This window comes from Elephas maximus, chromosome 11, assembly GCF_024166365.1.
Source record: "Elephas maximus indicus isolate mEleMax1 chromosome 11, mEleMax1 primary haplotype, whole genome shotgun sequence".
Taxonomy (NCBI): Eukaryota; Metazoa; Chordata; class Mammalia; order Proboscidea; family Elephantidae; genus Elephas; species Elephas maximus.
The window spans coordinates 101,347,571-101,374,551 of NC_064829.1; the positions used below are offsets into that span (position 1 = coordinate 101,347,571).

General features: G+C 46.9%; 1 protein-coding gene across 1 annotated transcript in view; it reads left to right on the top strand.

The window, feature by feature from the left end:
• The first annotated feature begins 1,510 nt into the window (after positions 1–1,510).
• ZNF541 (zinc finger protein 541) overlaps positions 1,511–26,981 on the top strand; it is a 54,298-nt gene continuing 28,827 nt past the window's right edge. Inside the window, exons 1-4 of the mRNA XM_049901353.1 lie at positions 1,511–1,602; positions 12,925–13,329; positions 21,358–21,601; positions 24,160–26,023. Of these exons, the coding sequence (XP_049757310.1) occupies positions 13,023–13,329; positions 21,358–21,601; positions 24,160–26,023 (2,415 nt within the window). The 5' untranslated portion in view covers positions 1,511–1,602; positions 12,925–13,022. The remainder of the gene's footprint in view (positions 1,603–12,924; positions 13,330–21,357; positions 21,602–24,159; positions 26,024–26,981) is intronic.

Consider the following 26,981-nt stretch of genomic DNA (forward strand, 5'->3'; position numbering starts at 1 on the left):
TTCAGAGGCACCTGAGAAAAAAGGACTGGTGATTTACTTCTGAAAACTCAGCCATTGAAAACCCTTGGGAGCACAGTTGTGTGACACACATGGGTTGCCGTCAGAATCAACTTGATGACAGCTGGTTTTAGCATAACCTACAACGCCCTTCAAGACTGGAGGAGTGGCTGATGGGTTCGAACTACCGACCTTTGGGTTAGCAGCCGAGCGCTTAACGTCTGTGCCACCAGTGCTCCTCCTGTAAAGATTACAGCCTAGAAAATCCTATGGGAGCAGTTCTACTGTCACATGGGGTCGCTATGAGAACAGACTCGGTGGCACCCAACAACAATTTACATACCGTAAAAGTCACCCATCACAGGTTTACAAATCAATGATTTTTTGGGGTCAACTTTCTAAGTTGTGCAACCATCACCATGATTGCTTCAGAACATTTCCATCATCCCAGTAAGATCCCTCATGTCCATTTACAGTTAATCCCATTCCCAACCCCCAACCTAATCAAACCTAACCAAACACAACCCAACCCCTTCTGGTGGAGGTGATTCTGACTCATAGCGACCCCATAGGCTAGCAGTAGAACTCTTTAACCACTGCACCACCAGGGCTTCCCCAACCCCAGGCAACCATTCATCTACTTTGGGTCTTAATGCATTTCCAGCCTTCAATTTTTCTTAGCATTCCTTCTTCTAGGGAATAAATCCTCCTTCTAAATTATTGGGGAGACCCTGGTGGCCTAGTGGTTAAGTGCTACTGCTGCTAACCAAAAAGGTTGAGGGTTCGAATCCACCAGGCGCTCCTTGGAAACTATGAGGCAGCTCTACCCTGTCTTCTAGGGTTGCTATGAGTCGGAATCGACTCGATGGCAATGGGTTTGGTATTTTTTTTTTCTAAATTGTTGGAGGGTTCAAACTCCTTGATCCGTCAACTCCCTCACGCCACGACTCTTTCCAGTTCGTCTCCCACAACACAGTTCAGCAGAGAGCTGTGCCCACGAGACTCAGTGTCTGACAAACGAATAGAGGACCAGATCGGGTTCCTTTTTGTGGGTTTCAAGCCCACTGACTCCCTGAATGTCATCTCTTCCTGTTTGCTGCACCCTGCCACACCATCCTCAGGAACACGCAGGACGCAACACTGGGCACCACGACTCTGTGGTGGCGCTTTCTGGTCAGCTTCCCCCTTGCGGGCTCGCAGTGATCCATTTACAGCCCAGCAGCGGCTGCTCCCAACCACTAGGTTCCAACGCTGCCCTCAAGGAATGGCCAGAGGGACCGACCTCCTGAGCTGCCTCTATTCCGGGGCCCGTACGAGCCCGGCCCCTCCCCCTCCCCGCAGTCCCTTCCCCGCCTCCGCCTCCCCTCTCTCCCGCCCTTAACCGCCCGCCTCCCAAAATGGCGACCAACCGCCTCCTTTCCCGCCCGCCGCGGGTCACCTGACCACGACAAGCCCCGCCCCTCGCACGGCCCCGCCCCCCGGTGCCGCAGGGCCTGCGCAGCCAGGCGGCACGCGCCGGGAGTCCGGGCTGCGCGCGACTGGGCTCGAGGCTGCTCTGGGTCTCTTGGGGCTGCCCGTGGACACGCACGCGCGCCCAGGCCGCGGGTGAGCAGGGCGCTCCGGGAGCGGATCGGGCTGCGCGTGCGCGTGCGCGCCGAGTGGGCGCGGGCGGCGGGGGGGCCGCTGGGAGCCCCGCGAGGCGCGAGGTGCGAGGCCCGGCGCGCGAGCCCCCGGGGCGGGTAAAACCCGGTTGCTGCTGCCCGTGCCCCTCCCCTTCTTCCCTATCCCCCCTTTCCCGCTCTTTCCTCTTTTTTCAACCCCCTCCTCCCTTTTAAAATCTAATTCGTTTATATACTTATTTTTAGAGGGGCCCACCTAGTCTTTCGAGGGGCGCGACGGGTGCCCCCGTTCCCGCGTCACGCACGCACCTCCTGCAGTCCAACAGCTCCGGGCCCTGGCTGCACCCCGGCAGCCCTTTCCGGTTGGAGAAGACTCTCCTTAAGGGGCCCGTGGCCTGCTGCACCCCATTTTCTTTCCTTCTCCGACCCCCAGGCCCCAACTGCCCCCTCGCAGCGCCCCAGCTCGCGCCGCGGGCCCTACCCGACCTCCACTTTCTGCATCTGGGCCTTGCATTCCGCCTCCCCTCCCAGGCTCCTTCTGCTAAAAATCCTCCTTCCCCCTAAATAGTTCCACTTTGGGGGACCCAGATTTGGCTCTTTTTAGGATCTTCCAGCAAAAAAAAAAACACTTCTATCTCCCTAGATTTTGCTTCCCCCCCCCCCTTTTTTTTTTAGAAACTCCCTCTAGCAAAAAAAAAAAAGTCTTATCCCGGTTTTCCTTCCATTCAGGATCATTTTCGAGCAAGTCATTTCTTCCCATTCGGAGTCCCCACTTTTGGAATTTGCCTCCGTTATAACAAATTAATTCCAGTCCTTCCAGTTTCTCCATAGCCGAGTATTTCTTTTTCCAACGCCCCTCCTTCCCCCCAATCTCTCCGACAAAAATCCCTTTGCATCATCAATTCCACCCCCCTACTCCACCCCAATTAGCTTTCTCCTAGCAGAACCTGCAGGTCTCTTCCCAGGGGGATTAAAAAAAAAAAAAGGTTGAAAACTTGTCTCTTTAACAAAACTTTTTTGCCACCTAGATTTAGTATTGCTTTCTTCCTTTTTTTAAAAATTGCCCCCTCCCTAAATATCACACCTGTGTCCTTATTTCTTTAGGGGCCCGAATTCTGACTGCCCCTTCCTTTCCACCACTTTTGCTTTGCTTTCAGGGCCTGAAGAAAAGGCTGTAGATTGTGGCAAAGAAATTGGTTGGGTGTTTAGAATTTACCACCCAGTGTCTCAGGAGGAAATAGCCAATGCTCTTGACTGTTACCTGAACCCCCTCTTTGTGGGGCCTAAACTGGGCTGTCCCATTTCCTGGAGATCCTTGTTGCTCTTTTGGTGAGTTTCTTCCCTTTGCACTTGTCCAAAGACACCTACTTTGTTAGATGGCTCCCTTCCTTTCTCAGAAGGGCTTCTAATCCATTCAAGAGACTGTTAGGCGTGTCTTCTATGCCAAAGGGGAGACCATATAAGTTGCTGCTTTGGGAAGTCAGATAGGGAAGAGGGTTACTTCTTGCACAGGTTGACCCCTCTGGAGGAATGCAGACATTTTTTAAATTGGTGTATGTTTCACTGTTGATGCCTATTGCAAAAAAGCTTTTGCCTTCTCTTGCTCAGAGTAGCAACACAGGTACCTACAGGGGATGGTTAGGTAAAGGGTGGAAGTGGTGGGGGCTGTGGTAAACAAGAGTGCGGGACCTAGCTAAGTGGCCTAGCTAAAGGTTGCCACGTGGAATCACCAGCTCGGTGTTCTCAGACTTTTGTTTTTGAGAAGAGGCCAGAAAACTCTCTTTAATGTAAAACCTTCTGATTTTCCAGTGTTCACAAAGAATTTAATAAGTATTAAAAAACAGTGTGGGGTCTTAGAAAGCATGACTTCTGGCCACCAGTTTGGAATTTTTAGAGTTTCTTTCTGTGTTTAAAAAAAAAAAAATCAGTTGCCTTTGAGTCAGTTCTGACTCATGGCATACCTTGTGTGTCAGAGTAGAACTGTGCTCCGTAGGGTTCTAAAGGGCGGATTTTTTGGACGTCGATCTCCAGGCCATTCTACTGAGGTACCTTCAGGGGGCCCCAAACCACCAGTCTTTCAGTGACTGCTTAACTGTTTGCACCACCTAGGGTTCGGTGTTAAATTCACACGCAAATACACACGCCCGCTTGGGCATGTGTGTAACATAGAACTTTATCGGTTCAGAACAGCAGTTTTCAAACTTTTTGATCTTAGGACCCCTTTACCTTAAAAAAAAAATGTTGGGGACCCCAGAGAGTTTTTGTTTTTGTGAATTGTATTTACTGATAAATCCGGTTAGAACTTTAATGAGCTTAAAAAAAATTTTTATTGATTCATTTTAAAATAGCAATAATAAATCCATTACACATTAACATAGGCAACATTTTCATTTAAAAAGAACTATTTCTGAAAACAAAAAACATAGTGGGAAGAGTGGCATTTGTTTTACATTTTTGCAGTCATCTGGCTTCTCATATCTGCTTGTGCATTCAGCCTCTTGCAGTATCACATGTCCTGTAGCCTCTGGAAAACTTCATTGAGAATGAAAAAGGCAGATTACATCTGAGTATTATTATGAAAATGGTTTTCACCCTGCAGACTCCCTGAAAGAGTCTTGAGGGCACCTAGGGGTTCCCCTCCACCTCACTTTGAAAACTGCTCCTTTAGATTTTAATGCTTATTTGCATTTTCTGGTAGTATCAGCTTTTGAGGACTAAGAAACTTTGCTGTCTCTTTTCCTCCTTTAGTTAGCTCTAAAACTAAAAACCTGTTGTTGTCCAGTCGATTCTGACTCGTAGCAACCCTGTAGGATAGAGCAGAACTGCCCCAGAGGATTTACAAGGCTGTAATCTTAAAAAAAAAAATCCATTGCCATCGATCCGATTCTGACTCATAGTGACCCTATAACACAGTAGAACTGCCCCATAGGGTTTCCAAGGAGTACCTGGTGGATTTGAACTGCTGACTTTTTGGTTAGCAGCTTTCCTGTAATCTTTATGGGAGCAAATCGCCGGGTCTTTTCTCCCTCAGAGCCACTGGGGCGGGCGGGGGGGTGGAGGTTCGAACTGCTGACCTAGCAACTGAGAGCTTAACCATTGCACTACCAGGGCTCCTAGTTATCTCTACTTAAGACTTTTCGTGGGAACTACAGAAGCATACCTTCTGATTTCTCCATGTCTTTTCCTTTGGCAAGGTAAGCTTTAAATCCACTGTTTAAATGGGCAATCAGAGGGAATGAATGAACCTTCTGGTTAAAATGATATATTGGTTACCTGGCTGGAGGAGGGCGTCTTCCTAATTTGTTCAACTTAACAATGTAGGTGCAAAGCGTAGGGATGGTATCCCAAACTCGAATGTGGAGTGGTTAAGTAGGAGGGCTTTGAAGTCTGACTACCTGGGGTTGAATCCTAACTCTGATTTTGGGCAAGTTACTAAATTTCTCTGAACTTTTTTTGCCTCATCTGTAAAGTCACATAGCATGTCTCAGAGGCGTTTTAGGAGAATTAAATGGAATGAGATACAAGTGATTACAGCAGTACCAGGCACATGGGAAAGCCTCGATAAATGTTAGCGCTATTATAGTTGCTGGGAGGAGCCCTGGTGGTGCAGTGGTTAAAGCGCTCCACTGCCAACTGAAGGGTCAGTGGTTGAAACCCACCAGACGTGACATTCTGCTCCCCTAAAGATTTCAGCCTTGGAACCCCATGGGGCAGTTGTACTCTGTCCTATAGGGTAACTGTGAGTCAGAATGGCAATGGGTTGTTGTTGTTGTTACTGTGATAATGATGATTATAGAGGCCAGGCAGGAGGATAAATGAGAACTCTGTGAACTGGGGAGCCCTGGTGGTGCAGTGGTTAAGAGCTCAGTTGCTAACCAAAAAGTTAGCAGTTCGAACCTACCAGCTACTCCATGAGAAATCTGTAAAGATTTACATCCTTGGAAACCCTATGGGGCAGTTCTGCTTTGTCCTATAGGGTCTCTGTGAGTCGGAATCAAGTCGATGGCAATGGGTTTTCGTTTGTATGAACTGGAGGAGTCGTCGAATGGTGCAAAAGATTAACATGCTTGGCTGCGAATCAAAAGGTTGGTGGTTCAAGTCTACGCAGAGGTGCCTTGGAATAAAGGCCTGTTACTGACTTCTGAAAAATCGGCCATTGAAAACACCATGGAACACAGTTCTACTCTAACACACATAGGGCTGCCAAGAGTCAGAGCGGATACAATGGCAGCTGGTTTATAGGAACTGAAGGCCATAAATCCTATGCAGAGATGTCCCTCAGCTCTGTCCTTTGTTACTGTCAGGGAATAGCAAGAGAAGCCAGAAATCTCTATCTTTTGGTAAAATCTTCCCATTTCTTAATGTTGGCAGCTAATTCCATTTTTTTTTGGTTTTAAAATGTGGTGTAGGCCAAACAAAACAAGTCTATGGTTTAGAACAATATTTGGAGTGGGAAATAAGGAAAGACGTTACAATAGTTGGGTAAAAGCTGCAAATCTCTCCACCCTCCCATGGTTCCCAACAGCCTGATGCTACTCAGACTTGATCACCCCTCTCGCTGGTAACATTGATGCAGAGAAGGAAAGAAGGTGGCACATAATCCATTTTTTTAAGAGGCTGGCAGAACGGGGCTTTTCAAAGAGGAAAAGAGGTGGCAGAATGGAATCCTGTCATTAGTGAAAGCGATGCTGCGAGGCTTCTGTGATCAAAGTTCTATGCCAGGCAAGATGACGTGAGACACGTGAAACAGAGTCCCGGCCATCCTGGATTTTATTTAAAAAAAAAAAAACAAAACATTGCTATTGATCTATTTCAACTCATAGTGACCCTGTAGGACAAAGTAGAACTGCCCCACAGAATTTCCAAGGCTGTCATCTTCATAGAAGCAGACTGCCACCTCTTCCGTGAAGTGGCTGATTGGTTGAACCACCAATGAGCATGCTTAACCACTGTGCCAGCAGGACTCTTTCCCGGAGCTTGTAATCTGAGGTAAATAGAAGAACCTGAAAGATAATTAAATTCCGGAGGCCATTTGGAATAAATGCCAAATGGATCGTCGGGTAAGTGTTTCTCTGAGTTAAGAGGAGGAAGAAAAAATCTTAGACTTTGTGGTGTTGGGAGTATTCTCTATAAAGGAGATGGGATTCAAGCCTGATTTTGAAGAGTTTGATTTGGTAGAGCTGAATAAAGAGGGATTAAACAAACAAAAAAACCTAAACTTGTTGCAGTTGAGTTGATTTTGACTCATAGCAACCCTATAGGACACAGTAGAGCTGCCCCCAGTTTCCTAGGCAGTAATCTTTACAGAAGCAGACTGCCACATCTGTCTCCCTTGGAGCAGCCAGTGGGTTCAAACTGCCCACCTCTGGTTTGCAGTTGAGTACTTCACCACTGCACCACCAGGGCTCCTCAGAAAGAGGAATTAGTCAAGGGAAATTGCACAAATCAGGGTAAAAAAATCAGATCGTTTCAGGGGCCTTGCAGGACATGTAAATGAGTGAAGCGGGCAGGTGTGAGACAATAGGGAGTAGTGAGGGGTGTGGCAAACTGGAGAGTGCACGCTCTCTCTAAAGGCAGCTTCAGCTTCTCAGGTCCAGCCAATTGTCACTTTGCAGACATGTGGACCTGATGTTGACAGATACTCAGATTTTTTAATAGAAGTTGCAAATCCTTATCTTAATGAGAAATCTCTAGATCTGTAATGCCCAATTCAATACACTAGCCACTGGCTACTTGCAGCTGTTTAAATTTGTACTCTGTGTTATTGTTACCTGCCATTGAGCCAACACCAAAGTCATGGCTACCTCATCCACAACAGAATGAAATACTGTCCAGTCCTGCACCATCCCCGTGACTGGTTGTGGATCAGACCATAAATTTGAACTTCTGTGAACTAGAATGGAATAAAATAAAAACATTCGGTTTCTCAGTTATACTTGTCACATGTCAAGTGCTCAACTGCCACCGGGGCTAGTGGCCGCCACATTGGGTGGTGCAGATTTAGAACACTCCTTCCAGCACAGAAGGAGCTGGGCGGCGCTGCTTTAGATTTTTCAACTTGATAACTAATTGAAAAATATTTAAACGTACTGCAGGCTAAATAAAACACCTTTGTAGGCCAGGCGGATATTCACATTCCTCCCTTCCTCCCTCCCTCTTTTCCTCCTTCCCTGCCTCCCTTCCTTTTTTGCTTCCCTCCCTACAAACAATGCCACAGTAAATATTATTTACCTAACTGTGGGCTCAGAGTCCCCCGGTGGTACCAATGATTAACATACTTGGCAGCTAACCAAAAGGTTGGAGGTTCAAGTCCACCCAGAGGCACCTTGGAAGAAAGGCTTGGCGATCTACTTCCAAAAAATCCATTAAAAACTCTATGGAGCACAGTTCTACTCTGGCACATGTGGGGCTACCAGGAATCAGGATTGACTCAATGGCATCTGATTAACTGTGGGTTTCTTTCTGTAGCTGGAGACCCTTGGTGAGTTACTTTCCCAAAAGGTGGTGGCATTTCATAGGAGAATACCTGTATCCTCTACCGGTGTATCATGTAATAAGGAATAATGGGCCTTTTTTTTTTTTTAATTGCTTTGGATTTCCAGTGTTGACTTAAATCTAAGATATTCGACAAGACATAAATGATGATAAAACAAGGCATCAAGTCCTAAAGCTTACAGCTCCTTTGCAGTTATAAATCCAAAATGAACTTGCAAATTAAATACAAACAAAATAACCAAGCCAATGTAATTCAAATTACATTATAACTTTAAACATTAATTTAATGAGAGGAATGGTGTTTTGCTGAAATTAAACTGTCCCTTGAAATAAGTACTTTGCCGACCCCAACACTGGGCTCTTCTGGGTTTAGCAGGCCCTGTGAGTTTCAGTACTCCCACCCATTTCTCAACTTTTAAGTGCAACAGAACCTCCATTTGTACCATGATATTGGTTGGGTGGAGTCCCTGGGTGATGCAAATGGTTAAATGCTTGACTGCTAGCTGAACTGTTGGTCATTTGAACCCATGCAGAGGCGCAATCTACTTCCAAAATGTCAGCCTCGAAAACTTTCTGGAGCAGTTCTACTCTGCACACATGGGGTTGCCCGCCCTGAGTCACAATCAGCTGGACAGCAACCATCAACAATGTTGGTTGACCCACATTTGAACTTGAAGGCATTATTACAAGTCAAATGCACCTCCAACCTCTTCTAATTAGCGTGTAGCAATTAAAGTAGTTCTGTTTGGCACTACTGCAATGGTCAACACAACATTGAAACCACATGGTAGTATGTGGTTGGTTATAAGGTATTGGTCCAGTGGTCCAAACATACTGTATTCTTTTCCTTTTGGATTGTCCTCCAAATAAAAAAAAAAAATTAAAAACTCTTGGAAAGAACATTTGGACTGTTGGGAATACCTATAACATCTCAGGGGCCCACAAACTGCCCCACAGGGACTAGCAGGGAACTCAGTACTTAACCAGTTGTCATCCAGTCAGCTCCGACTCAGGTCTACCCCATGTGTGTCAGAGTAGAACTGTGCTCCATAGCGTTTCCAATGAGTGATTTTTTGGGGAAGTAGATTTCCAGGCCTTTCTTCCGTGGCACCTGTAGGTGAACTCAAACCTCCAACTTTTTGGTTAGCATCTGAGCATGTTAACTGTACCACCCAGGGTCTCTGCTCAGTACATGTTGTTACTGTTGTTGGGTGCCATCGAGTTGATTCCAACTCATAGTGACCCCATGTGACATAGTAGAACTGCACCATAGTGTTTCGTAGGCTACGATCATTATGGGAGCAGATCACCAGGTCTTTTCTCCTGTGGAGCTGCTGGTGGGTTTGAACCGCCGAATTTTGAGTTAGGAGCTGAGTACATAACCATTCCACCACCAGAGCATCTTGCTCTGTACAGAGAAGGTGCTAAAACTCTTGTTGCGTTGAATTTATTTGTTGACAGAACGAGAATAAGTTCAGTATTGGCCCAGGGGGTTTGCTTTACCATCTGGGAAAGGATGTAAATATCAAAGCATGGCTTTTGGATTTCTGGCTTGCCTGTGCGAGGTGGTCATCAGACAGTTTGTTGTATGGACTGTTGGAGTAGGTTGAAAAGCAGGTGATTCGGCATTTGGGAAAGGAAGTGGGAGATGTTATGTCTCCTCGTGCTGCCTCCATCCAACCCCTTTTGTTTTTTTCTAGTTTGAGACAGAGTGGTATACAGTTTTGGGGACATTTGGTGGCTCAGTGGTAAAATAACCGTCTTCTGTGAGGGAGACTGGCCAGTGCACCTCATGTGCAGCTACCACTTGTCTGTCAGTGGAGGCTTGAGTGTTGCTGTGATGCTGAACAGGTTTCTGCAGACCTTCTAGACTAAGACTAGGAAGAAAGGCCTGGCAATCGACTTCCAAAAATCAGCCAGTGGAAACCCTATGGATTACAACTGTCCAGTCTGCAACCGATCATGGGGGTGGAGCAGGACCGGGCAGTATTTGGTTCGTTGTGCATGGTGTCACCCTGAGTCGGGCTACCTTATGGCTGCCAGCAACAGCAACAACATCAGCAGAGTACAGTTCATTTTTCAGGAGATTGGCATCATAAAGTGGGTAAGAGCGTAAGCTCTGGAGTCAAAGCGTCTGTTGAATGTATTTGTTGACAGAACAAGAGTAAGTTCAATGTTGGCCCAGGGGGTTTGCTTTTTTGTGTTTTATTTTTTTTAATTTAATTTTTTAAATTGTATTTTAGATGAAGGTTTACAGAACAAAGTAGTTTCTCATTAAACTGTATATGTATTGTTTTATGACCTTCGTTGCCAACCCCACGATATGTCAACACTATCTTCTTGACTTTGGGTGCCCTTTTACCAGCTTTTCTGTTCCTTCCTGCCTTCTAGTCGTTGCCCCTGGGCTGGTGTGTCCCTTCAGTCTTGTTTTGTTTTATGGGCCTGACTGATCTTTGGCTGAACCTCAGGAGTGACTTTATTACTGAGCTAAAAGGGTACCTGGGGGCCATACTTCCAGGGTTTCTCCAGTGTCTATCAGGCCAGAAGGTTTAATCTTTTTCTGAGAGTTAGAATTTTGTTCTTGCTTTTCCTCCAGCTCTGTCTGGGACCCTCTGTTGTGATCCCTGTCAGAGTAGTCGGTGATGGTAGCAGCCAGGCACCATCTAGTTGTGTTGGACTCAGTCTGGTGGAGGCCGTGGTAGATGTGGTCCATTACTCCTTTGGACTGATCTTTCCCTTGTATCTTTAGGTTTCTTCGTTCTCCCTTGCTCCCGAAGGGGTGAGACCAGTGGGGTGTCTTAGATGGCCACTCACAGGCTTTTAAGACTCCAGATGCTATTCACCAAAGTAGAATGTAGAACATTTTCTGTGTCAACTATGTTATGCCAGTTGAGCTAGATGTTCCCCGGGACCATGGTCCCCAGCCCTCAGCCCAGTAATCTGGTCCCTCAGGGAGTTTGGATGTGTCTGTGGAGCTTCCGGGACTTGCCTTGGACAAGCTGTGCCGGCTTCCCCAGTGTTGTGTACTGTCTTACATTTCACAAAAGTTACCACTTACCTATTGTCTGTTTAGTGTGAAAATATACATATTTTGAAAATATACATGTATTTTTACACACACGCAGAATAGGTGTGTTCAACCTCACAGCAACATATTTATGTCCTTTTCCAGATATTAAAGTAGGTTCTGAGGTCAGGTAGTGCGAGTCCTACTTTATTCTTCTTCTTCAGTGGTGCTTTACTTGTCTGGGGCCTCTTTCCTTTCCATATAAAGTTAATGATTAGTTTTTCTACATCATTAAGGAATGCTGTTGGTATTTGGATCAGGATTGCATTGTTTTTGTAGATTGCTTTGGGTAGAATTGACGTTTTCACAGTGTTGAGTCTGCCTACCCATGAGCATGGTATGTTTTTCCATTTATGTAGGTCTCATTTAGTTTCTTGCTGTAGTGTTTTGTGGTTTTGTTTGTATAGGTCTTTTACATCCCTGGTTAGATTTATTCCTAAGTATTTTATTTTTTTTAGGGGCTGTTAAAAGCGGTATTGCTTTCCCGATTTCCTTTTCATAGTTCTCTTTATTGGTGTATAGGATGAAAACAGAAACCCTGGTGGCATAGTGGTTAAGTGCTATAGCTGCTAACCAAAGGGTCGGCAGTTCGAATCTGCCAGGTGCTCCTTGGAAACCCTTTGGGGCAGTTCTACCCTCTCCTCTTGGGTCACTGTGAGTCAGAATCAACTCGACAGCAACAAGTTTGGGCTTTGTTTTTTTTTTTAATGAAAGCAGTTTATTGTAGCTTTGTAGAAGAAGCTTTGGAACTGGAGGAGAAATCCGTTTTGCCTCAGAAAATGAATGTCCACAGATCTACAGTCCCTTCTGTGTGACTTGGCAATCCAGAAGGCCCAGAGAATCCCGAGGCTTCTCAAGCCTTTCAGTTAGCAGCTGGCTGCATTAACTGTTTGTACCACCCAGGGACTCCAGTTTCAAGACCCATTATGTTTAAACTGTAATCAGTATAAAGTTATTAAATTTGCCCTCTTTTTTTTATATTAAGTCTTCCAAGTTCAGCCTGTGTTTTACACTCTATGCATATCTCCGTTTGGACCAGTCACATTCTAGTGCTTCAGAGTCACACGGGACTTGTGGCCACATTTTGAACAGCACAGCTTTAGGCCCCTTATCTGAGCCTACCTTTCCTCTCCCTTGAACTGAACTTGAGCTTACATTTCCAGCTTTGAGTTTTCTCATTGTTTCTAGAACTTGTCCTGCCCCCGCCCCTGCCATCTTTTGAACTTGGCTACATGTTAAAAATGATCTTTTGTCATATTTCTTGTATCTATAGCTGAAGAGAGGAGTCCTGGTGGCACAACAGTTAAGCTCTTGGCTGCTAACCAAAAGGTTGGTGGTGCGAACCCACCCAGTGGCTCCAAGGGAGAAAGACCTGGCAATCTGCTCTCATAAAGATTATAGCCCAGGACAGCCTATGGGGCAGTTCTGCTCTGTCACGTGGGGTCACCATGAATTAGAATCAACTTGACGGCTCTTGACAGCAATATAGTTGGAGTTCGGTCCACCATGTTGTTGGAGGTCCTTTTGTTTATTTCTTCCTATAACCTTATGATGGAGCTAGTCTTCTACCCACTTTACAGGTGAAGAAACTGACACTCAGAACTTCAGTTACTTGTACCAGGTTATGTGGCTATTAAGTGGCAGAGAACGGACTCAAACACAAATCAGTTTGAATTCAAGTCCATGCTCTGCCTGCCATGCTATAGTGCTGTGTCATCGTTTTGATTCCTCCTTGTTCATTTTTAGGCATCAGGTACCATCCAGGGCTCTCTCCATCTCTCCTCCTCAAGCGACCCTGCCCATCTATAGAGCAGCTCTTGGCCAAGACCCAGCAGCAGAGAGCCATGGAGCAGTACAGCCTTGGGGATGAGGGTGCCCTTCCGTCCGAGATGCACCTCCCTTCTTTCTCAGAGAGCCAGGGGCTCAACTGCAGTGACACCCTCAACCGGGACCTGGGTCCCAACACACGAGACTTGCTCTATGCCGGCCTGAGTGATCTGGGTCTGGACCCCAGCCTGCCGGCGCCTGATGTGCCCAGTGAGGTGCTTGAGGACAACTTGGACACGCTGTCCCTTTACTCGGGAAAGGACAGCGATTCTGTGAAGCTGCTGGAGGAGTACACAGACCCAGAGTCGCAGACTTCCTTACAAGGTGAGGCTGTCCACAGGCTCCAAGGCCCGGTGGGACTTTTGAAAGTTTCCGTGGCCAGCTGGGGATTGGTTAAGAAAATTTTCCTTTTCCTTGGGTGAATAGGAGACAGTCACCTTTTTTCTATTTGGGACTTGTTCCCAACATCCTAGATAAAGGAGATTCCACAGTAATCCTCAGGAGTACTATCAAGAAATTGGGATGTTTGAAATGGCCTCATCTTGTGTGCAGGCAGGCTTTCCCTTTGGATGTTTCAGAAGGAGCCCTGGTGACACAACAGTTCAGCTCAGCTGCTAACCAAAAGGTTGGCAGTTCGAACTCACCCAGGGCTCCCCACAGGAGAAAAAGACCTGACAATATGCTCTGTAAAGATTAGAGCTTAGGAAACCCCATGGGGAAGTTCTACCCTGTCACATGGAGTCGCGATGAGTCGAAGGCAACTCCATGGCACACAGCAACAACAGCATCACATTTCCAGTCTCTCTTTGCTTTCCTGGACTGAACTGGGATCCTGTCCATTCTGCTGTTTGGTTGTGTAACCTTCCTAAGCCTCAGTGTCTTCATCTGTAAAGTGGGGGGAACAATATTACCCGCTCTGCTTCCTCCCAGAGTAATAGCAATAAGGATCAAAAGAAGAAACAAATGTAAAGGATCTTGTAGACTATAAAAAGCACTGGGCAGATACTATTTTTACCAATATTGTTATACTGAATTTTAGACAGCTCATTGCTTCATTTCTAGTTCCTTCTCTTCAGCAGCAGAGGAGAAGAGAGAAATCTAATGAAGTTATTAAATCACCTGTTTGAATCTCCTTTTGGTTTGTCAGTAGGCTTCCCCCAGAGGGTAAATTTGGTTTTTTATTTTTGTTTCTAAACCCAATTTATGGGTCAGTTGCTTAGACTGGTTGGTTGAGCTAGAGTTTTTTGATATTTAAAATCACATTATGCACAGGGAAGACCATGTCTGAAAACCCTGGCCTTTCAAAAGGATTATTAATGGTCATTGGGATAAACAGGTCAAGAAATGTCCCGATGATTTGCTAACAGAAAAACTTCTGAGCCACTCCCCTCACGCTCCACACAAGATGTAGCACACAAAGCGAAAGCCTTGTTGCCAGCTTGGAATGATAGCTAAGCATGAAACTCTAGAATCATGGGACATCCACAGTGTTGCAGGCACTGGGCCAGGCCTGGGGGTACAGTAATTAGGGTTCCCGACCTGAGCCACAGAAGTTACATGAAAAGTACTGGGTGTGGCGAGTAAGTGTGCGTTTTGCTGGGCAGAGAAACCTGTAGTTTTCGTAAGACTCTGATTTTCCCAAAATAAGGTAGTCCCAGAGTTACGAACATCTGTATAACTCATAGTTATGAACCAACCCCCTTAAAGCCTATTATGTTAAAAATTCGAGGTAGTTACAGTGGTTCGTAATAACACACAGGCTCTACTTTCTGACTTGAATCAAAACATTATTATTGTTAATGTATTATTACGTTAAAGATGTTTTTAGTGTATCTGGAAGTGTTTAATGTTTTTTATGCATAGAAAGATACACTACATACCATATACTAAGACAGACATTTGACTCACGTTAGATACAAACCGTACCTAACTGTTTTGATTTATGTACAAATTTGACTTAAAGACAGATTCAGAAACGAAACTTGTTCGTAATCCAGGGTCTGCCTGTATTCCACGTCCTTAATCAAATTCAGCTTTTCCTAGTCTCTTCTGAACTGAAGTGTTTACCTCATAGGAAAAAAAGGACTCCACTGAACATTAAATTCTAAGAAACCTTTACACTTTTCTAACTTACATCCAGGTCCATATATAAGTATATATTCATATTTTTTTTTAAATTAGAAAAGTAATATAGTAAAACCTGTGAAAGCCGGAATCTGTGTAAGACAGAAATCTGTCAGAGAAGGAAAAACTCAAATATTTCCCAGTAAAAGGAGAGACGAAAGAGTGGTAAGACTGCCTGGCAGAGGCAGAAGACTTGCAAGACCCAGAAAAACAAGGCAGTCCCGCGGAGTTCCAGCTCTCACAGGTTTCACTGCGCTCGTTTATTAAAGAGAACTTGGAAAACAAGGAAAAGCAATAAGCAAAGGAAAAAAAAACCCACCCTGGCTTCCACAAGTAGATCCTTAAAAACGTGGTTAGAGTTACTTAGGCAGACAGACATTGTTTTGCAGAGAGGTAACTTTTTAAAATAGTTTTGTAATATATAATTCTATTTAAAAACTTTAGAACTGACTGTATTTGCTTTCATAGATGAAGCCAGACTGTACAGTTGTCATTGTAATAGCTATTGCATAGTGTTGTTACGCCCAGTTCTTGCTTGTTGGACTGTTCGAGTGCTTCTGTGAACAACTTTGTACACACTGTTTTCTTCTGGATTAGTTTCTTGAACATATTCCCCAAAATAGGTTTACGCGGCCAGAGCACAGAAACAGCTCTTATTGCACAGCTTTCTAGGGAGAGTGGGTAGTCTCTGGGGCCAGTGGCTCAGTTGGCCTGCTTCTCAGTGTCCTTGCCAATTTTTACAAACAACACAATTGCTTCAATTAGCATTTTTTCTAAACAAAGAAGACAGTTTAGTACTGTATTTAGAGTATTAGTATTTAGCATTCCAAAAACCCACGGCTTTCTTATATACCTGCAGTAATCAACAATATAAGGGAAATAGATTTCTTAGGACCTTAAAATAAACTAGCTAGTAATAAATTTAACAATAAATGTGTAGGACCTACATAGAAGAAGGAAGCATTTTAAGACTTCACAAAGGACTATTTCATCAAGAATAGATTTGGAAAAATGAGAGACCTCCTTTTTTTTCTGAGTAAAAATATAATAAATTTTAAATGTCTTTTTTCTCTGTAGCATCACTGTGAGTTGAAATCGACTTGATGGCAAAGGGTTTGGTTTTTTGTTCTTTTTATTTCCTCTTTGTTCTGATAGATATCATAGCATCTTATAAAGCCACCGTAATTAAAACAGTGTAGCATGGCTCAGGCCATAGATCCATAAAATAATGCCATCATATCATAAAGATGACTTCTTAACCAAATGAGATTGGGACAGCTGGAAAATTAAATAAGACTCCCATTTCATATAGATGTTAAATTTTAGATGGCTTGCAAATTTAAGATATTGGAGACGTTAGAAATAAATACTGGTTAATATTCATATAATTCAATCAGCATTTTAAGGTAGCTTAGCAAGGCTGGTAACTTTCCTGGAAGGGAGTCCTGTTTTTTCTTTTTAAGCGGTTGGTGTCACTCAACCACTTGTCACAGTAATCTCCCACAGGAGGAGGAGGAAGGCCAGGCAAGTGAAGTGACAAATGGCCTGAGGCCAGAGGCAGAGTTAGGCTGAGAGTCCAGGCCTTGGACACCCAGTCCAGCTTCCTTTCCACTATGGCTGGCACACTGCCTCTCATAAGCCACAGAGAACTAGCATTTTTGGGTCCTTTAGTGTAAACCACCCCTCCCCGTAAATGCCCTGGCCTATTAGATTCTTGCCTCTGCAGCTTCCCAGATAAAGGTGATTTATTAACTCGCCACTGCATAAGGCAGTCCTGATCCATTTTCCAGACTCAGCTAGGGGGTAGAAAAATATTCCATTATTCATTCATTCAACAAAGTTACTAAGTGCCGGAATAGGAATCCTAGGAGCTGCGAACACAGCAGTGAGCAAGGCAGGGTCCTCGTGCTCATGACCCCTGCACTTCCCTTTCATCTTTTTTCCCCCAAAATTTTATTAGGAAATATTTTAAGTACATAGAGAAGTTAAGGAAACTATACAGTCACCACCCATATACCCACTACCTAGATTTCCCAATTAATATTTTACCATATTTATTATGGAGTCCCTGGGTGGTACAAACGGTTAATGCGCTTGGCTCTTACTGAAAGGTTGGAGGTTCAAGTCCACCCAGAGGCACCTTGGAAGAAGGTCTGGTGATGTACTTCCGAAAAGTCAGCCCTTGAAAACCCTATGGAGCACAGTTCTACTGTGACGCACATGGGGTTGTGGTGAGTCGGTTTTAGTCTCTATTCCATATCTCTTCATCCCTGCATCCTCTATCCATCCATCCATCCATCCTAGTTTATTTATTTATTTTTTATTATGCTTTAGGTGAAAGGTTACAGCTCAAGTTAATTTCTCATTCAAAAATTTGTACACATACTGTTTTGTGACATTGGTTGCAATCCCCACAATGTGACAGTGTACTCCCCCTTTCCACCTTGGGGTTTCCTGTGTCCATTCGTTCATTTCCTGTCCTTTCCTGCCTTTGTCCCTTGCTTTTGGACAGGAGTTGCCCATTTGGTCACATATATTTGATTGAACTAAGAAGCGTATTCCACACACGTGCTATTTTTTGTTTTATAGACCTGTCTAATCTTTGTCTGCAAAGTGGGCTTTGGGAGTGGTTTCAGTTCTGTGTTAGCAGAGTGTCCTGGGGCCATAGCGTCAGGAATTCCGCAGTCTCTGTCAGACCAGGGTCTTTTTCGTGAATTTGAATTCTGGTCTACATTTCTGACTGGGAAATGTACATTCTCCAGTTCTGTCTGGGACTTTGTTGTGATCCCTGTCAGAGCAGTAGGTGGTGGTAGCTAGGCATCATCTAGTTCTTCTGGTCTCAGGCTGGTGAAGTGTCTGGTTCATGTGGTCTTTTAGTCCTTTGTGCTACTATGTTCCTTGTGTCTTTGGTTTTCTTCATTCTTCTTTGCTCCAAATGGGATGGGACCAATAGATGTATCTTAGATGGCTGCTCGTGAGCTTTTAAGACCCCAGATGCTACTCACCAAAGTAGGATGTAAAACATTTTATGAACTATGTTATGCCAGTTGACCTAGATGTCCCCCGAGACTATGGTCGCCAGGCCCTAGCCCCAGCTACTCAATCCTTTAAAGTGTTTGGATGTGTCTAGGAAACTTCTATGTTTTTGCGTGGTCCGGTTGTGCTGACTTCCCCTATATTGTGTGCGGTCCTTCCCTTCACCGAAGTTGACACTTGTCTGCTATCTAGATAGTGATTCCACTTTCCCATCTCTCCCCACCCTCATAATCATCAAAGATTGCTTTTTTCAGTGTGTAATAATAGTGGTCTCGTATGATATTTGTCCTCTTGTGACTGACTGACTTCGCTCAGCATAATGCCCTCCAGATTCATCCATGTTGTGGGATATTTCATGGATTCATCATTGTTCCTTAATGTTTCATGGTATTCCATTGTGTATATGTACCATAATTTATCCATTCATCTGTTGATGGGCATTTAGGTTGTTTCCATCTTTTTTGCTATTGTGAATAGTGCTGCAGTGAACATGGGTGTGCATATGTCTATTCGTGTGATGGCTCTTTTTCTCTAGGGTATATTCCTAGAAGTGGGATTGCTGGATCATATGGTATTTTTATTTCTAGCTTTTTAAGGACGTGCCATAACATTTTTCAAAGTAATTGTACCATTTTACTTTGCCTCCAGCAGTGCCTAAGACTTCTAATCTCCCTACAACCTCACCAACATTTGTTATTTTGTGTTTTTTGGATTAGTGCCAGCTTGGTCAGGGTGAGATGGTATCTCAATGTAATTTTGATTTGTGTTTGTCTAGTGGCTAGTGATCTTGAGCATTTCTTCATGTGTCAGCCGCCTGAGTGCCTTCTTTGGTGAGGTATCTGTCTGTTCATATACTTTGCCCATTTTTTAATTGGATTATTTGTCTTTCTGTTGTTGAACTGTTACAGTATCTTGTACATTTTAGAGATTAGAGCCTTGTTGATGTGTCGTAGCCAAAAATTTTTCCCAGTCTGTAGATTCTCTTTTTATTCTTTTGGTGAAGACTTTGATGAACATAAGTATTTAACTTTCAGGAGCTCCCAGTTATCTAGCTTCTCTTCTGGTGTATGTGTGTTGTTAGTTAGGTTTGTATCCTCTTAATGCCGTGTATTAGAGCCCCTAGCATTGTCTCTATTTATTCTTTGGTGATCTTTATTATTTTACATTTTATGTTTAGGTCTTTGATCCATTTTGAGTTAGTTTTTGTCCATGGTGTGAGGTGTGGGTCCTGTTTGATTTTTTTGCGGATGGACCTCCGGTTGTACTAGCACCATTTGTCTTTTCCCCATTTAATGAACTTTGTCAGATATCAGCTCCTCATAGTTGGATGGGTTTACCTCTGGGTTCTCAATTCTGTTCCGTTGGTCTCTGTGTGTCTGTCATACCAGTACCAGCCGGTTCCATTTTAGTTTTTGATACAAAGCAAGTTGCAAATCTTAGTGCACTTTACTCCTAAATGCTTCCGTTTAATTTTTACTCATCAAATCTAACTCTGCCCCTTGGAGCAAGGCAGAAGCAACCTGCTCCCTGCTGGCCCTCCTCTACTGGCCCTCCTCTACGTGCTGGCCCTCCTCTACCTGCTGGCCCTCCTCTACCTGCTGGCCCTCCTCTACGTGCTGGCCCTCCTCTACGTGCTGGCCCTCCTCTACCTGCTGGCCCTCCTCTACCTGCTGGCCCTCCTCTACGTGCTGGCCCTCCTCTACCTGCTGGCCCTCCTCTACGTGCTGGCCCTCCTCTACCTGCTGGCCCTCCTCTACCTGCTGGCCCTCCTCTACCTGCTGGCGCTCCTCTACGTGCTGGCCCTCCTCTACCTGCCGGCCCTCCTCTACATGCCGGCCCTCTTCTACCTGCCGGCCCTCCTCTACCTGCCGGCCCTCTTCTACCTGCCGGCCCTTCTCTACGTGCTGGTCCTTAAGTGTTTGAAGACATCTCTCTTCTCCTTCCTGAACATTCCCAGTTTCTTCAGCTTTTCCTCAGAAAACATGATTTGCGAAAATATACCTCCTACCGTGTTACCCAGGAGTCTCTGGATTGTGCACGCAGTTAATGTGCTCAGCTACTGACTGAAAGATTGGAGGTTCGAGTCCACCCAGAGGTTTCTTGGAAGAAAGGCCTGGCGATCTACTTCCAAAAACTCAGCCATTGAAAACCCTCTGGAGCATGGAGTCACCATGAGTTGGAGTCGGCTGTATGGCAACTGTATGTTCTTAAAAATAATTTTGCACAAGAGATTCTTTATGGTATTCATGAAAACATGGAAAATTTGGTTAAGTAAAAAGAGGAATATAAAAATTACCCGCACTCCTACCAGTCAATCGCATTCTCTCAGTCTGTTTTCTGTAATTTTTCTCTTTTAAAAACTAGGATAATTCTGTTTTACAACATGCTACTTTTTTGTCACTTACTAGTATAGCAGGAATATCCTTTCATGCCAGCAGATCTATTTCTACAGTTTGGTTTAAGTGCTTATGTCACAGTCCACGTAAACCATAATGCAGCCACCTGCTTGCCCTCTTGTCAGATAGTAGGTTGTTTCTAACGCCTCACCCAGGAACACAGTGCTCTAGTGAACATCCTTGCAGCTAACCCTTTGTACAGATCCACAGTTTAAAATGCAGAGGTGGAATTGGCTGAGTGAAAGGACTTACACTTTTCCAAGGTTGTGGATTGTATACAGAAAAACCTGCAAAAGCTGAGGCCTGTGTAAGGTGGAAAACGTGTCAGAGAAGGAAAACATAAATATTTTCTACTAAAACGAGCAATAGAAAAGTGCTAAGACTGCACCCTATCAAAGGCAGAAAGCTCGTGGGACCTGGAAAAACAAGGCAATCCCATCGGGTTCCGGCTCTCACAGATTTCACTATTTCTTTGGGAGCGCTGATCGTGGTGTTGTTGCAGCCCCCTGCCCGTGTTGGTCCCCTGCCGTAGAAATGCTTCACATGGCCCTCATCCTCTGATCGTGGTTCCAGGACTGGGCGCCGACCCACAGGTGTGACCTGTCCAGGCCTCCCCACCTCCGTTTGCCTGCCCGGGAACTTTGTTCTCTGGGCAAAGAAAGCTGCTGAGGGTGGAGTGTACATTCATGTCTGGCTCTCACGAAGTCATCCGTGGCTCTGAGTGTTGTAGAGTGCTTTAGGCATGCTCTTTGAAGTCCCCGGATGTCTATAACCTGTGCTTTCTCCCTCTGTTTAGACCTGGGGCTAGGCGCGCTTAAGGTGCCTAAAGAGGCTGACGAAGGAGGCAGGGCCACCTCTGGGAGTGCCAGGAGAGGAAAGCGGCAGCACAGCTCCCCTCAAAACCCACTCCTGGACTGCAGCCTCTGTGGGAAGGTGTTCAGCAGCGCCAGTTCTCTTAGCAAGCACTACCTGACGCACAGCCAGGAAAGGAAACACGTTTGCAAAATCTGCAGCAAGGCCTTTAAGCGTCAGGACCACCTGTATGTAGGAGTCTGGTCAGGAGGACGTCTGTTCTGGGGGCTGGGGGCGGGGGCGTGTGCCTGTGTCCCCCCTCCCGCCTTTTTTTCCTTCATACAGCACAGATCCACCTGTCCCATCCCCTCTGTTGGGTCTTCCCACTTCCTTATCCCCCAAATGTGTACAACCTGTGGTTAGAAGCGGACTCTTCTCACGCTGCCAGTGCTCTGCGGGCGGGTTTGGGACAAGCCCGGAGAGTTCATCCTTCCAAGCCCCTGAATTCACACCAGTAAGGAAACCACTGCTGGGATTTGCAGACACAGTAGTCGCTCCCAGGGGCACTTTAGGCATGAAGGAAGTTCAGCTAACTTCATAGAGAAATACTCTAGAACCCTGGTAGGTGTCAAGGGAGCCCTGGTGGCACAGTGGTTCAGCATTCGGGTGCTATCCGAAAGGTCGGCAGTTCTATTCGAACCCACCAGCAGCTCCGTGAGAGAAAGATGTGGCAGCCTGCTTTCATAAAGATTACAGCCAAAAAACCCTATGGGGTAGTTCTACCCTGTCCTATAGGGTCGCTATGAGTTGGAATTGACTTGATGGGAATGGGTTTGGTTTCTGGTCTGGCAGGAGCCTGGGGAAAACATCGTTCCATGAGGAATATCTATCAGGATAACATGGGGCATGAAAGGTTTGGAGATGCTCTTTGTTTCTAGAGTATTCCCTAACTCCTTTTTCTTTAACTCCCATTTTTTTTAAACTCTCGATTTTTAAAAGGAAGCCCATTATAAGAGTTAGGAGCAAACGTCCCTTTTGTTCTTAATGTCTTAGAAATGATCAACTATTCTTGCTAATGAGGGAAGGGAAGACAGACTGTTTTCAAAGCAGGAGACTTGAACGTGGGAGGTGACAACCCCTAGCGTTTTCATAGTGCTCCTGGCTCTCTCACAAGGCTCCCATTGGCCCATTTTCATTTCGCCTTCTCCCCCATATCCCTCGCCAGGGATAGGAAGGAATTTGCTCATGTCACAAGCTGATAACACCGTTGGGGCTAGAACTTAGTTCTCATAATTCCTTCTCTGGAGTCCCTGGGTGGTGCAAATGGTTAAACGCTGAACTACTAACCAAAAGTTTGGTGTTTCAAACCCACCCAGAGGCGCCTGGGAAGACAGGCCTGGCAATCTGCTTCCAAAAAGTTACCGCCTTGAAAACCCTATGGAGCGCAGTTCTACTCTAACATGTATGGGGTCACCATGAGGCTAACTCAGTGGCAACCAATAACAATAATTCCTCACTGTTGTGACCCTCAGATGGAAGGGCTTTGTTATTTATTGGGCATACCCCATGTGCCACCTTTACTAGTATTGTCCACAGTAGGCCTGTTAGGAACCCAGAGGGGTGATTTACTCATTCATTTACACCTAGGATGTTAATATTGAACACAAAAGGAGCCTTGTTGGTGCAGTAGTTAAGCACTTGGCTGCTAACCGAAAGGTTGGCGCGTTGAACCCACCTACCGTCTTCAGAGAGAAAGACCTGGTAATGTGCTCCCCTACAGATTACAGCCTGGAAAACCCTATGGGGCTGTTCTACCCTGTCACATGGGGTCACTATGAGTCAGGATAGATTCAACAGCACCTAACAACAACAACGTCTGTATAAATATAGTGTATGTTGGAGCCCTGGTGGCGCAGTGGTTAAGAGCTCGGCTGCTAAACAGAAAGGTCAGCAGTTCGAATCCACCAGCTGCTCCTTGGAAACCCTATGGGGCAGTTCTACTCTGTCGTATAGGGTCGCTGAGTCAGAATTGACTCAAGGGCAATGGGAATGGGTATAGTGATATTTATATTTGCTGAAATTATAGGCGCATTTGGCTGTTTTCTAGCAAAAGTTTTTATTGATTGGACAGCTGTAAATTGGCTTCTCTGCTGAGGGGGTCGAGGTGGCTGTCTCCTTACTGAAGGCCTCCCATGGTAAGGTATAGACTCCCTTGTTAAAGGATAATTCCTCAGTTAGCATTTCCAGTGTAACACATGGGTCCCCACGAGTTGGAATCGACTTGAGGGCAACAGATTTGTTTGTTTTTTTAATCTGCAGAACTCTAGTTCTGAGGGAGGCTAATAGGAGCAACTTGTAAAAACAGTTCTATGGGCAAATAAGTCTGGGAAACATGGAGTGTTAAACAGATGTCCCTCTTTCTCTGTCGTGTGGCTCTTTAATTGCTAATGTGCATCGGGAACCTCCAAGGAGCAAACAGTGTTTTCAAAACTGATTTGCCAACTGAGCTGGGGTCCTCGGAGGGGGGCAGCTCTGGGGACCCGCGTTCTTGGGGAGCCCACCTTGGGGAACTCTGGCCTGGCTTCTGTGGATTTTTTCAGAGAAGGGTCTGTTTCACGGTGGGGAAGAGGAGCTCCTCACGCAGATGGCTGGGCCAATGGCAGGGCCACTTGGTGGTCTTTCCCAGTGGGGGGCCGGTGCCATTTCTGCACTGTGGTGTGTGTGCTGGCACTCGGGGACATGTATGGGGCCTGCGGTGGTGCTGCTGGCCGAGGCACCGCTGACCACCCCGTGTGTCTGACTGCAGGACAGGGCACATGCTCACCCACCAGAAGACCAAACCCTTCGTGTGCATCGAGCAGGGCTGCAGCAAGAGCTACTGCGACTACCGCTCACTGCGCCGCCACTATGAGGTCCAGCACGGCCTGTGCATCCTGAAGGAGGCCCCCCCGGAAGAGGAGTCCTGCGGGGACTCCCCCCATGCCCACGAGACGACCAGCCAGCCAGTGGCCAGCGGCCTGCGGGCCCCAGTGCCCCCAGAAGCCAGGTCCCCAGGCTCCCTGCTGCCCAGCCGGGACCTCCTGCGCTGCATTGTGAGCAGCATCGTGCACCAGAAGATGCCGGCTCCCGGTCCAGCCCCGGGGGTGCCCTCAGACCCCGAGGCGAGGGGTGCGGCCTGCCTCTGCCCAGCCTCTGTGGGCTCCTCTGCCTGCACCTTGGCGAACACCCTGGCAGCGAGCGCCCCAGCCGGCCCGGGCACTGAGGGTCCTGAGGAGCCTCATCCCCTGCGCAAGGAGCCAGTCGGTGCTGATGGATTCACCAGCATCCAGCCAAAGGTTGGGGAGAATGGGGCCCCTGATGCCCCCGAGGCGGAGCTGCCTGTCCTCCAGCTCCCAGCCACCCTGGAGGGCTGGCCTGATGGCGGGCCCCTACCTGCTTGCCTGCCTCTTTTCCGTGGCCAGACCATCCCTGCCAGCTCCCAGCCGTCTGGGCCCAACTTTCAGTGGCTTCGGAACCTGCCAGGCTGCCCCAAGAGCAAAGGCAACAACGTGTTCGTGATGCACAAGCCCCCCACGGCGCTGTCCCGGGAGAGCGCAGAGTCCAGCCCGGGGCCCAGCGGCGCTTCCCTTGGGATGGAAGCCTCGTCCAGTTCAGGCGCCAGCTTGGAGGACTTGCTACCCTTCCCTGCTGCGCCCCTGAAGTCTCTGGGGGAGGCGTCCGGTGATGCCAGAGGTACCAGTGGGGAAGACGACGCCTGGGCCTCCAAGAAGAGCAAATTTGAGGATGATTCCTTGTCGTGGCAGAGCTCCGGGGATCCCGGCCCCCAGGACACCCAGAAAGCAAGCGGGCTCCCTGCAGAGGCCACACCGCTCTTCCGGCAGCTCTTCCTGAAGTCGCAGGAGTCCCTGGTGGGCCACGAGCAGATGCAGGTGTTCCAGATGGTCACCAAGTCTCAGCGCATCTTCTCCCGCGCCCAGGTGGCTGCTGCCCAGCTCCCCGGGCCCGAGGCCCAGCCGGCAGCCCTGAAGCCGCTGCCAGGGCCATGGCCGCAGCAGTCCCTGCCACTGGCACCCGCTGTGGACTCTCTGCATGCTGGTCCTGGGCACTCGGAACCAGAGGGGTCCCCCGCCCGCAGGAGGAAGTCCACGGCCACACTTCCCCGCGAGGCCTCCCCGGGCAGTGCGCGACGGGAGGGGAAGGGAGGACGGAAAGCGGCCACCCCTCAGCCATCTCTCACGTCCTCTGCTCTGGACCCTCCTGCTAACCCAGATGTCTCTTCTCTGGCCAAGCAGCTGCGATCTGCAAAAGGGGCCTTGGAAATGGGGGACATCTTCTCCCCCGCAGGCCAGAGGCAGAGCCAGCTGGGGGGCGATGAGGCACCTGGTGCCCAGCTCCCCGGGAAGCAGACCCAGACTGAGAATGGCACACTGTTAGGAGCCTCGAAAGGTGACAAGGCCCTACCCTGCTCCCGGGGTACGGGCTACAGGCTCTTCTCGGGCAACCCCAGGGGCCAGCGCTTCTCTGGCTTCCGGAAGGAGAAGGTGAAAATGGATATGTGCTGTGCGGCATCGCCAAGCCAGGTAGCCATGGCCTCCTTCTCATCGTCCGGGCCTACGGTGGACCCCCCTCGGGACACCAAATCCAAGCTGACCATATTCAACAGAATCCAGGTACCTGTGCTCTTGTGGGGGAGGGGGCTGGCCAGGGCCTGAGGCAGGCCAGAGTTTGATTTGTTGCTTATTTTAGCATTTACTAAGAAGCCCTGGTGGTGCAGTGGTTAAGCACTCGGCTGCTAACGGAAAGGTCGGTGGTTCAAACCCACCAGCACTCCTCAAAAGAAAGATGTGGCAGTCCGCTTGCATAAAGATTAAAGTCATAGAAACCCTATGGGACAGTTCTGCCCTGTCCTGTAGGGCTGCTATAATTTGGAACTGACTTGAAGGCAACAGCTTTAGCGTTTATTCGTTGTCCAGGCATTTTGTTTATTTCATTTTACTTAACTCTTAGAAGAAGTTGTACAGAGGGGGAAATGAAGGCTGAGTGAGATGGTGACTTAAAAAAAAATTTTTTTTTTTAATCCCCTAAAACAGAATGAGGACTTTACAGAGTTGTCAGAAACACTGTGTGTTGTTTTGTTCTGTCACTAAGCTCTCTTTGCTTGCTTGCTTTTGTATTTGCCTCCTTAAAATCTTCAGAGGATGTAAAGATAGAGATCCCCCTCCCTTAAATATTCCTGCATGAAATGGGCACATATCTTCTCATTGTTAGCCACGGATCCCGCAAGTCTTGTTGGGGTCCCACCCTTTGCCTGACCCTGCCCTGCACACTTAGTCCCTTCATACATAGCGCTCTGAAGTCCTGGGCTTAGAGAGGTTCGGCCACTTCCTTTAGTGACATAGGTGGCGAGCTCTCTCGTGACACCAAGTCCAGCACCCTCCTGCCATCCCACAGCTACCTCTTCTTTTTTTAAAAACAGCTTTATTAGTCACATGGAAGGAGCTCTGGTGGCACAGTGGTTAAGTGCTCGGCTGCTAACAGAAAGTTCAGCAGCATAAACCTACGAGCCGCTTCACGGAGAAGGATGTGGCAGTCTGCTTCTGTGAAAATCACAGCCTTGGAAACCCTGTG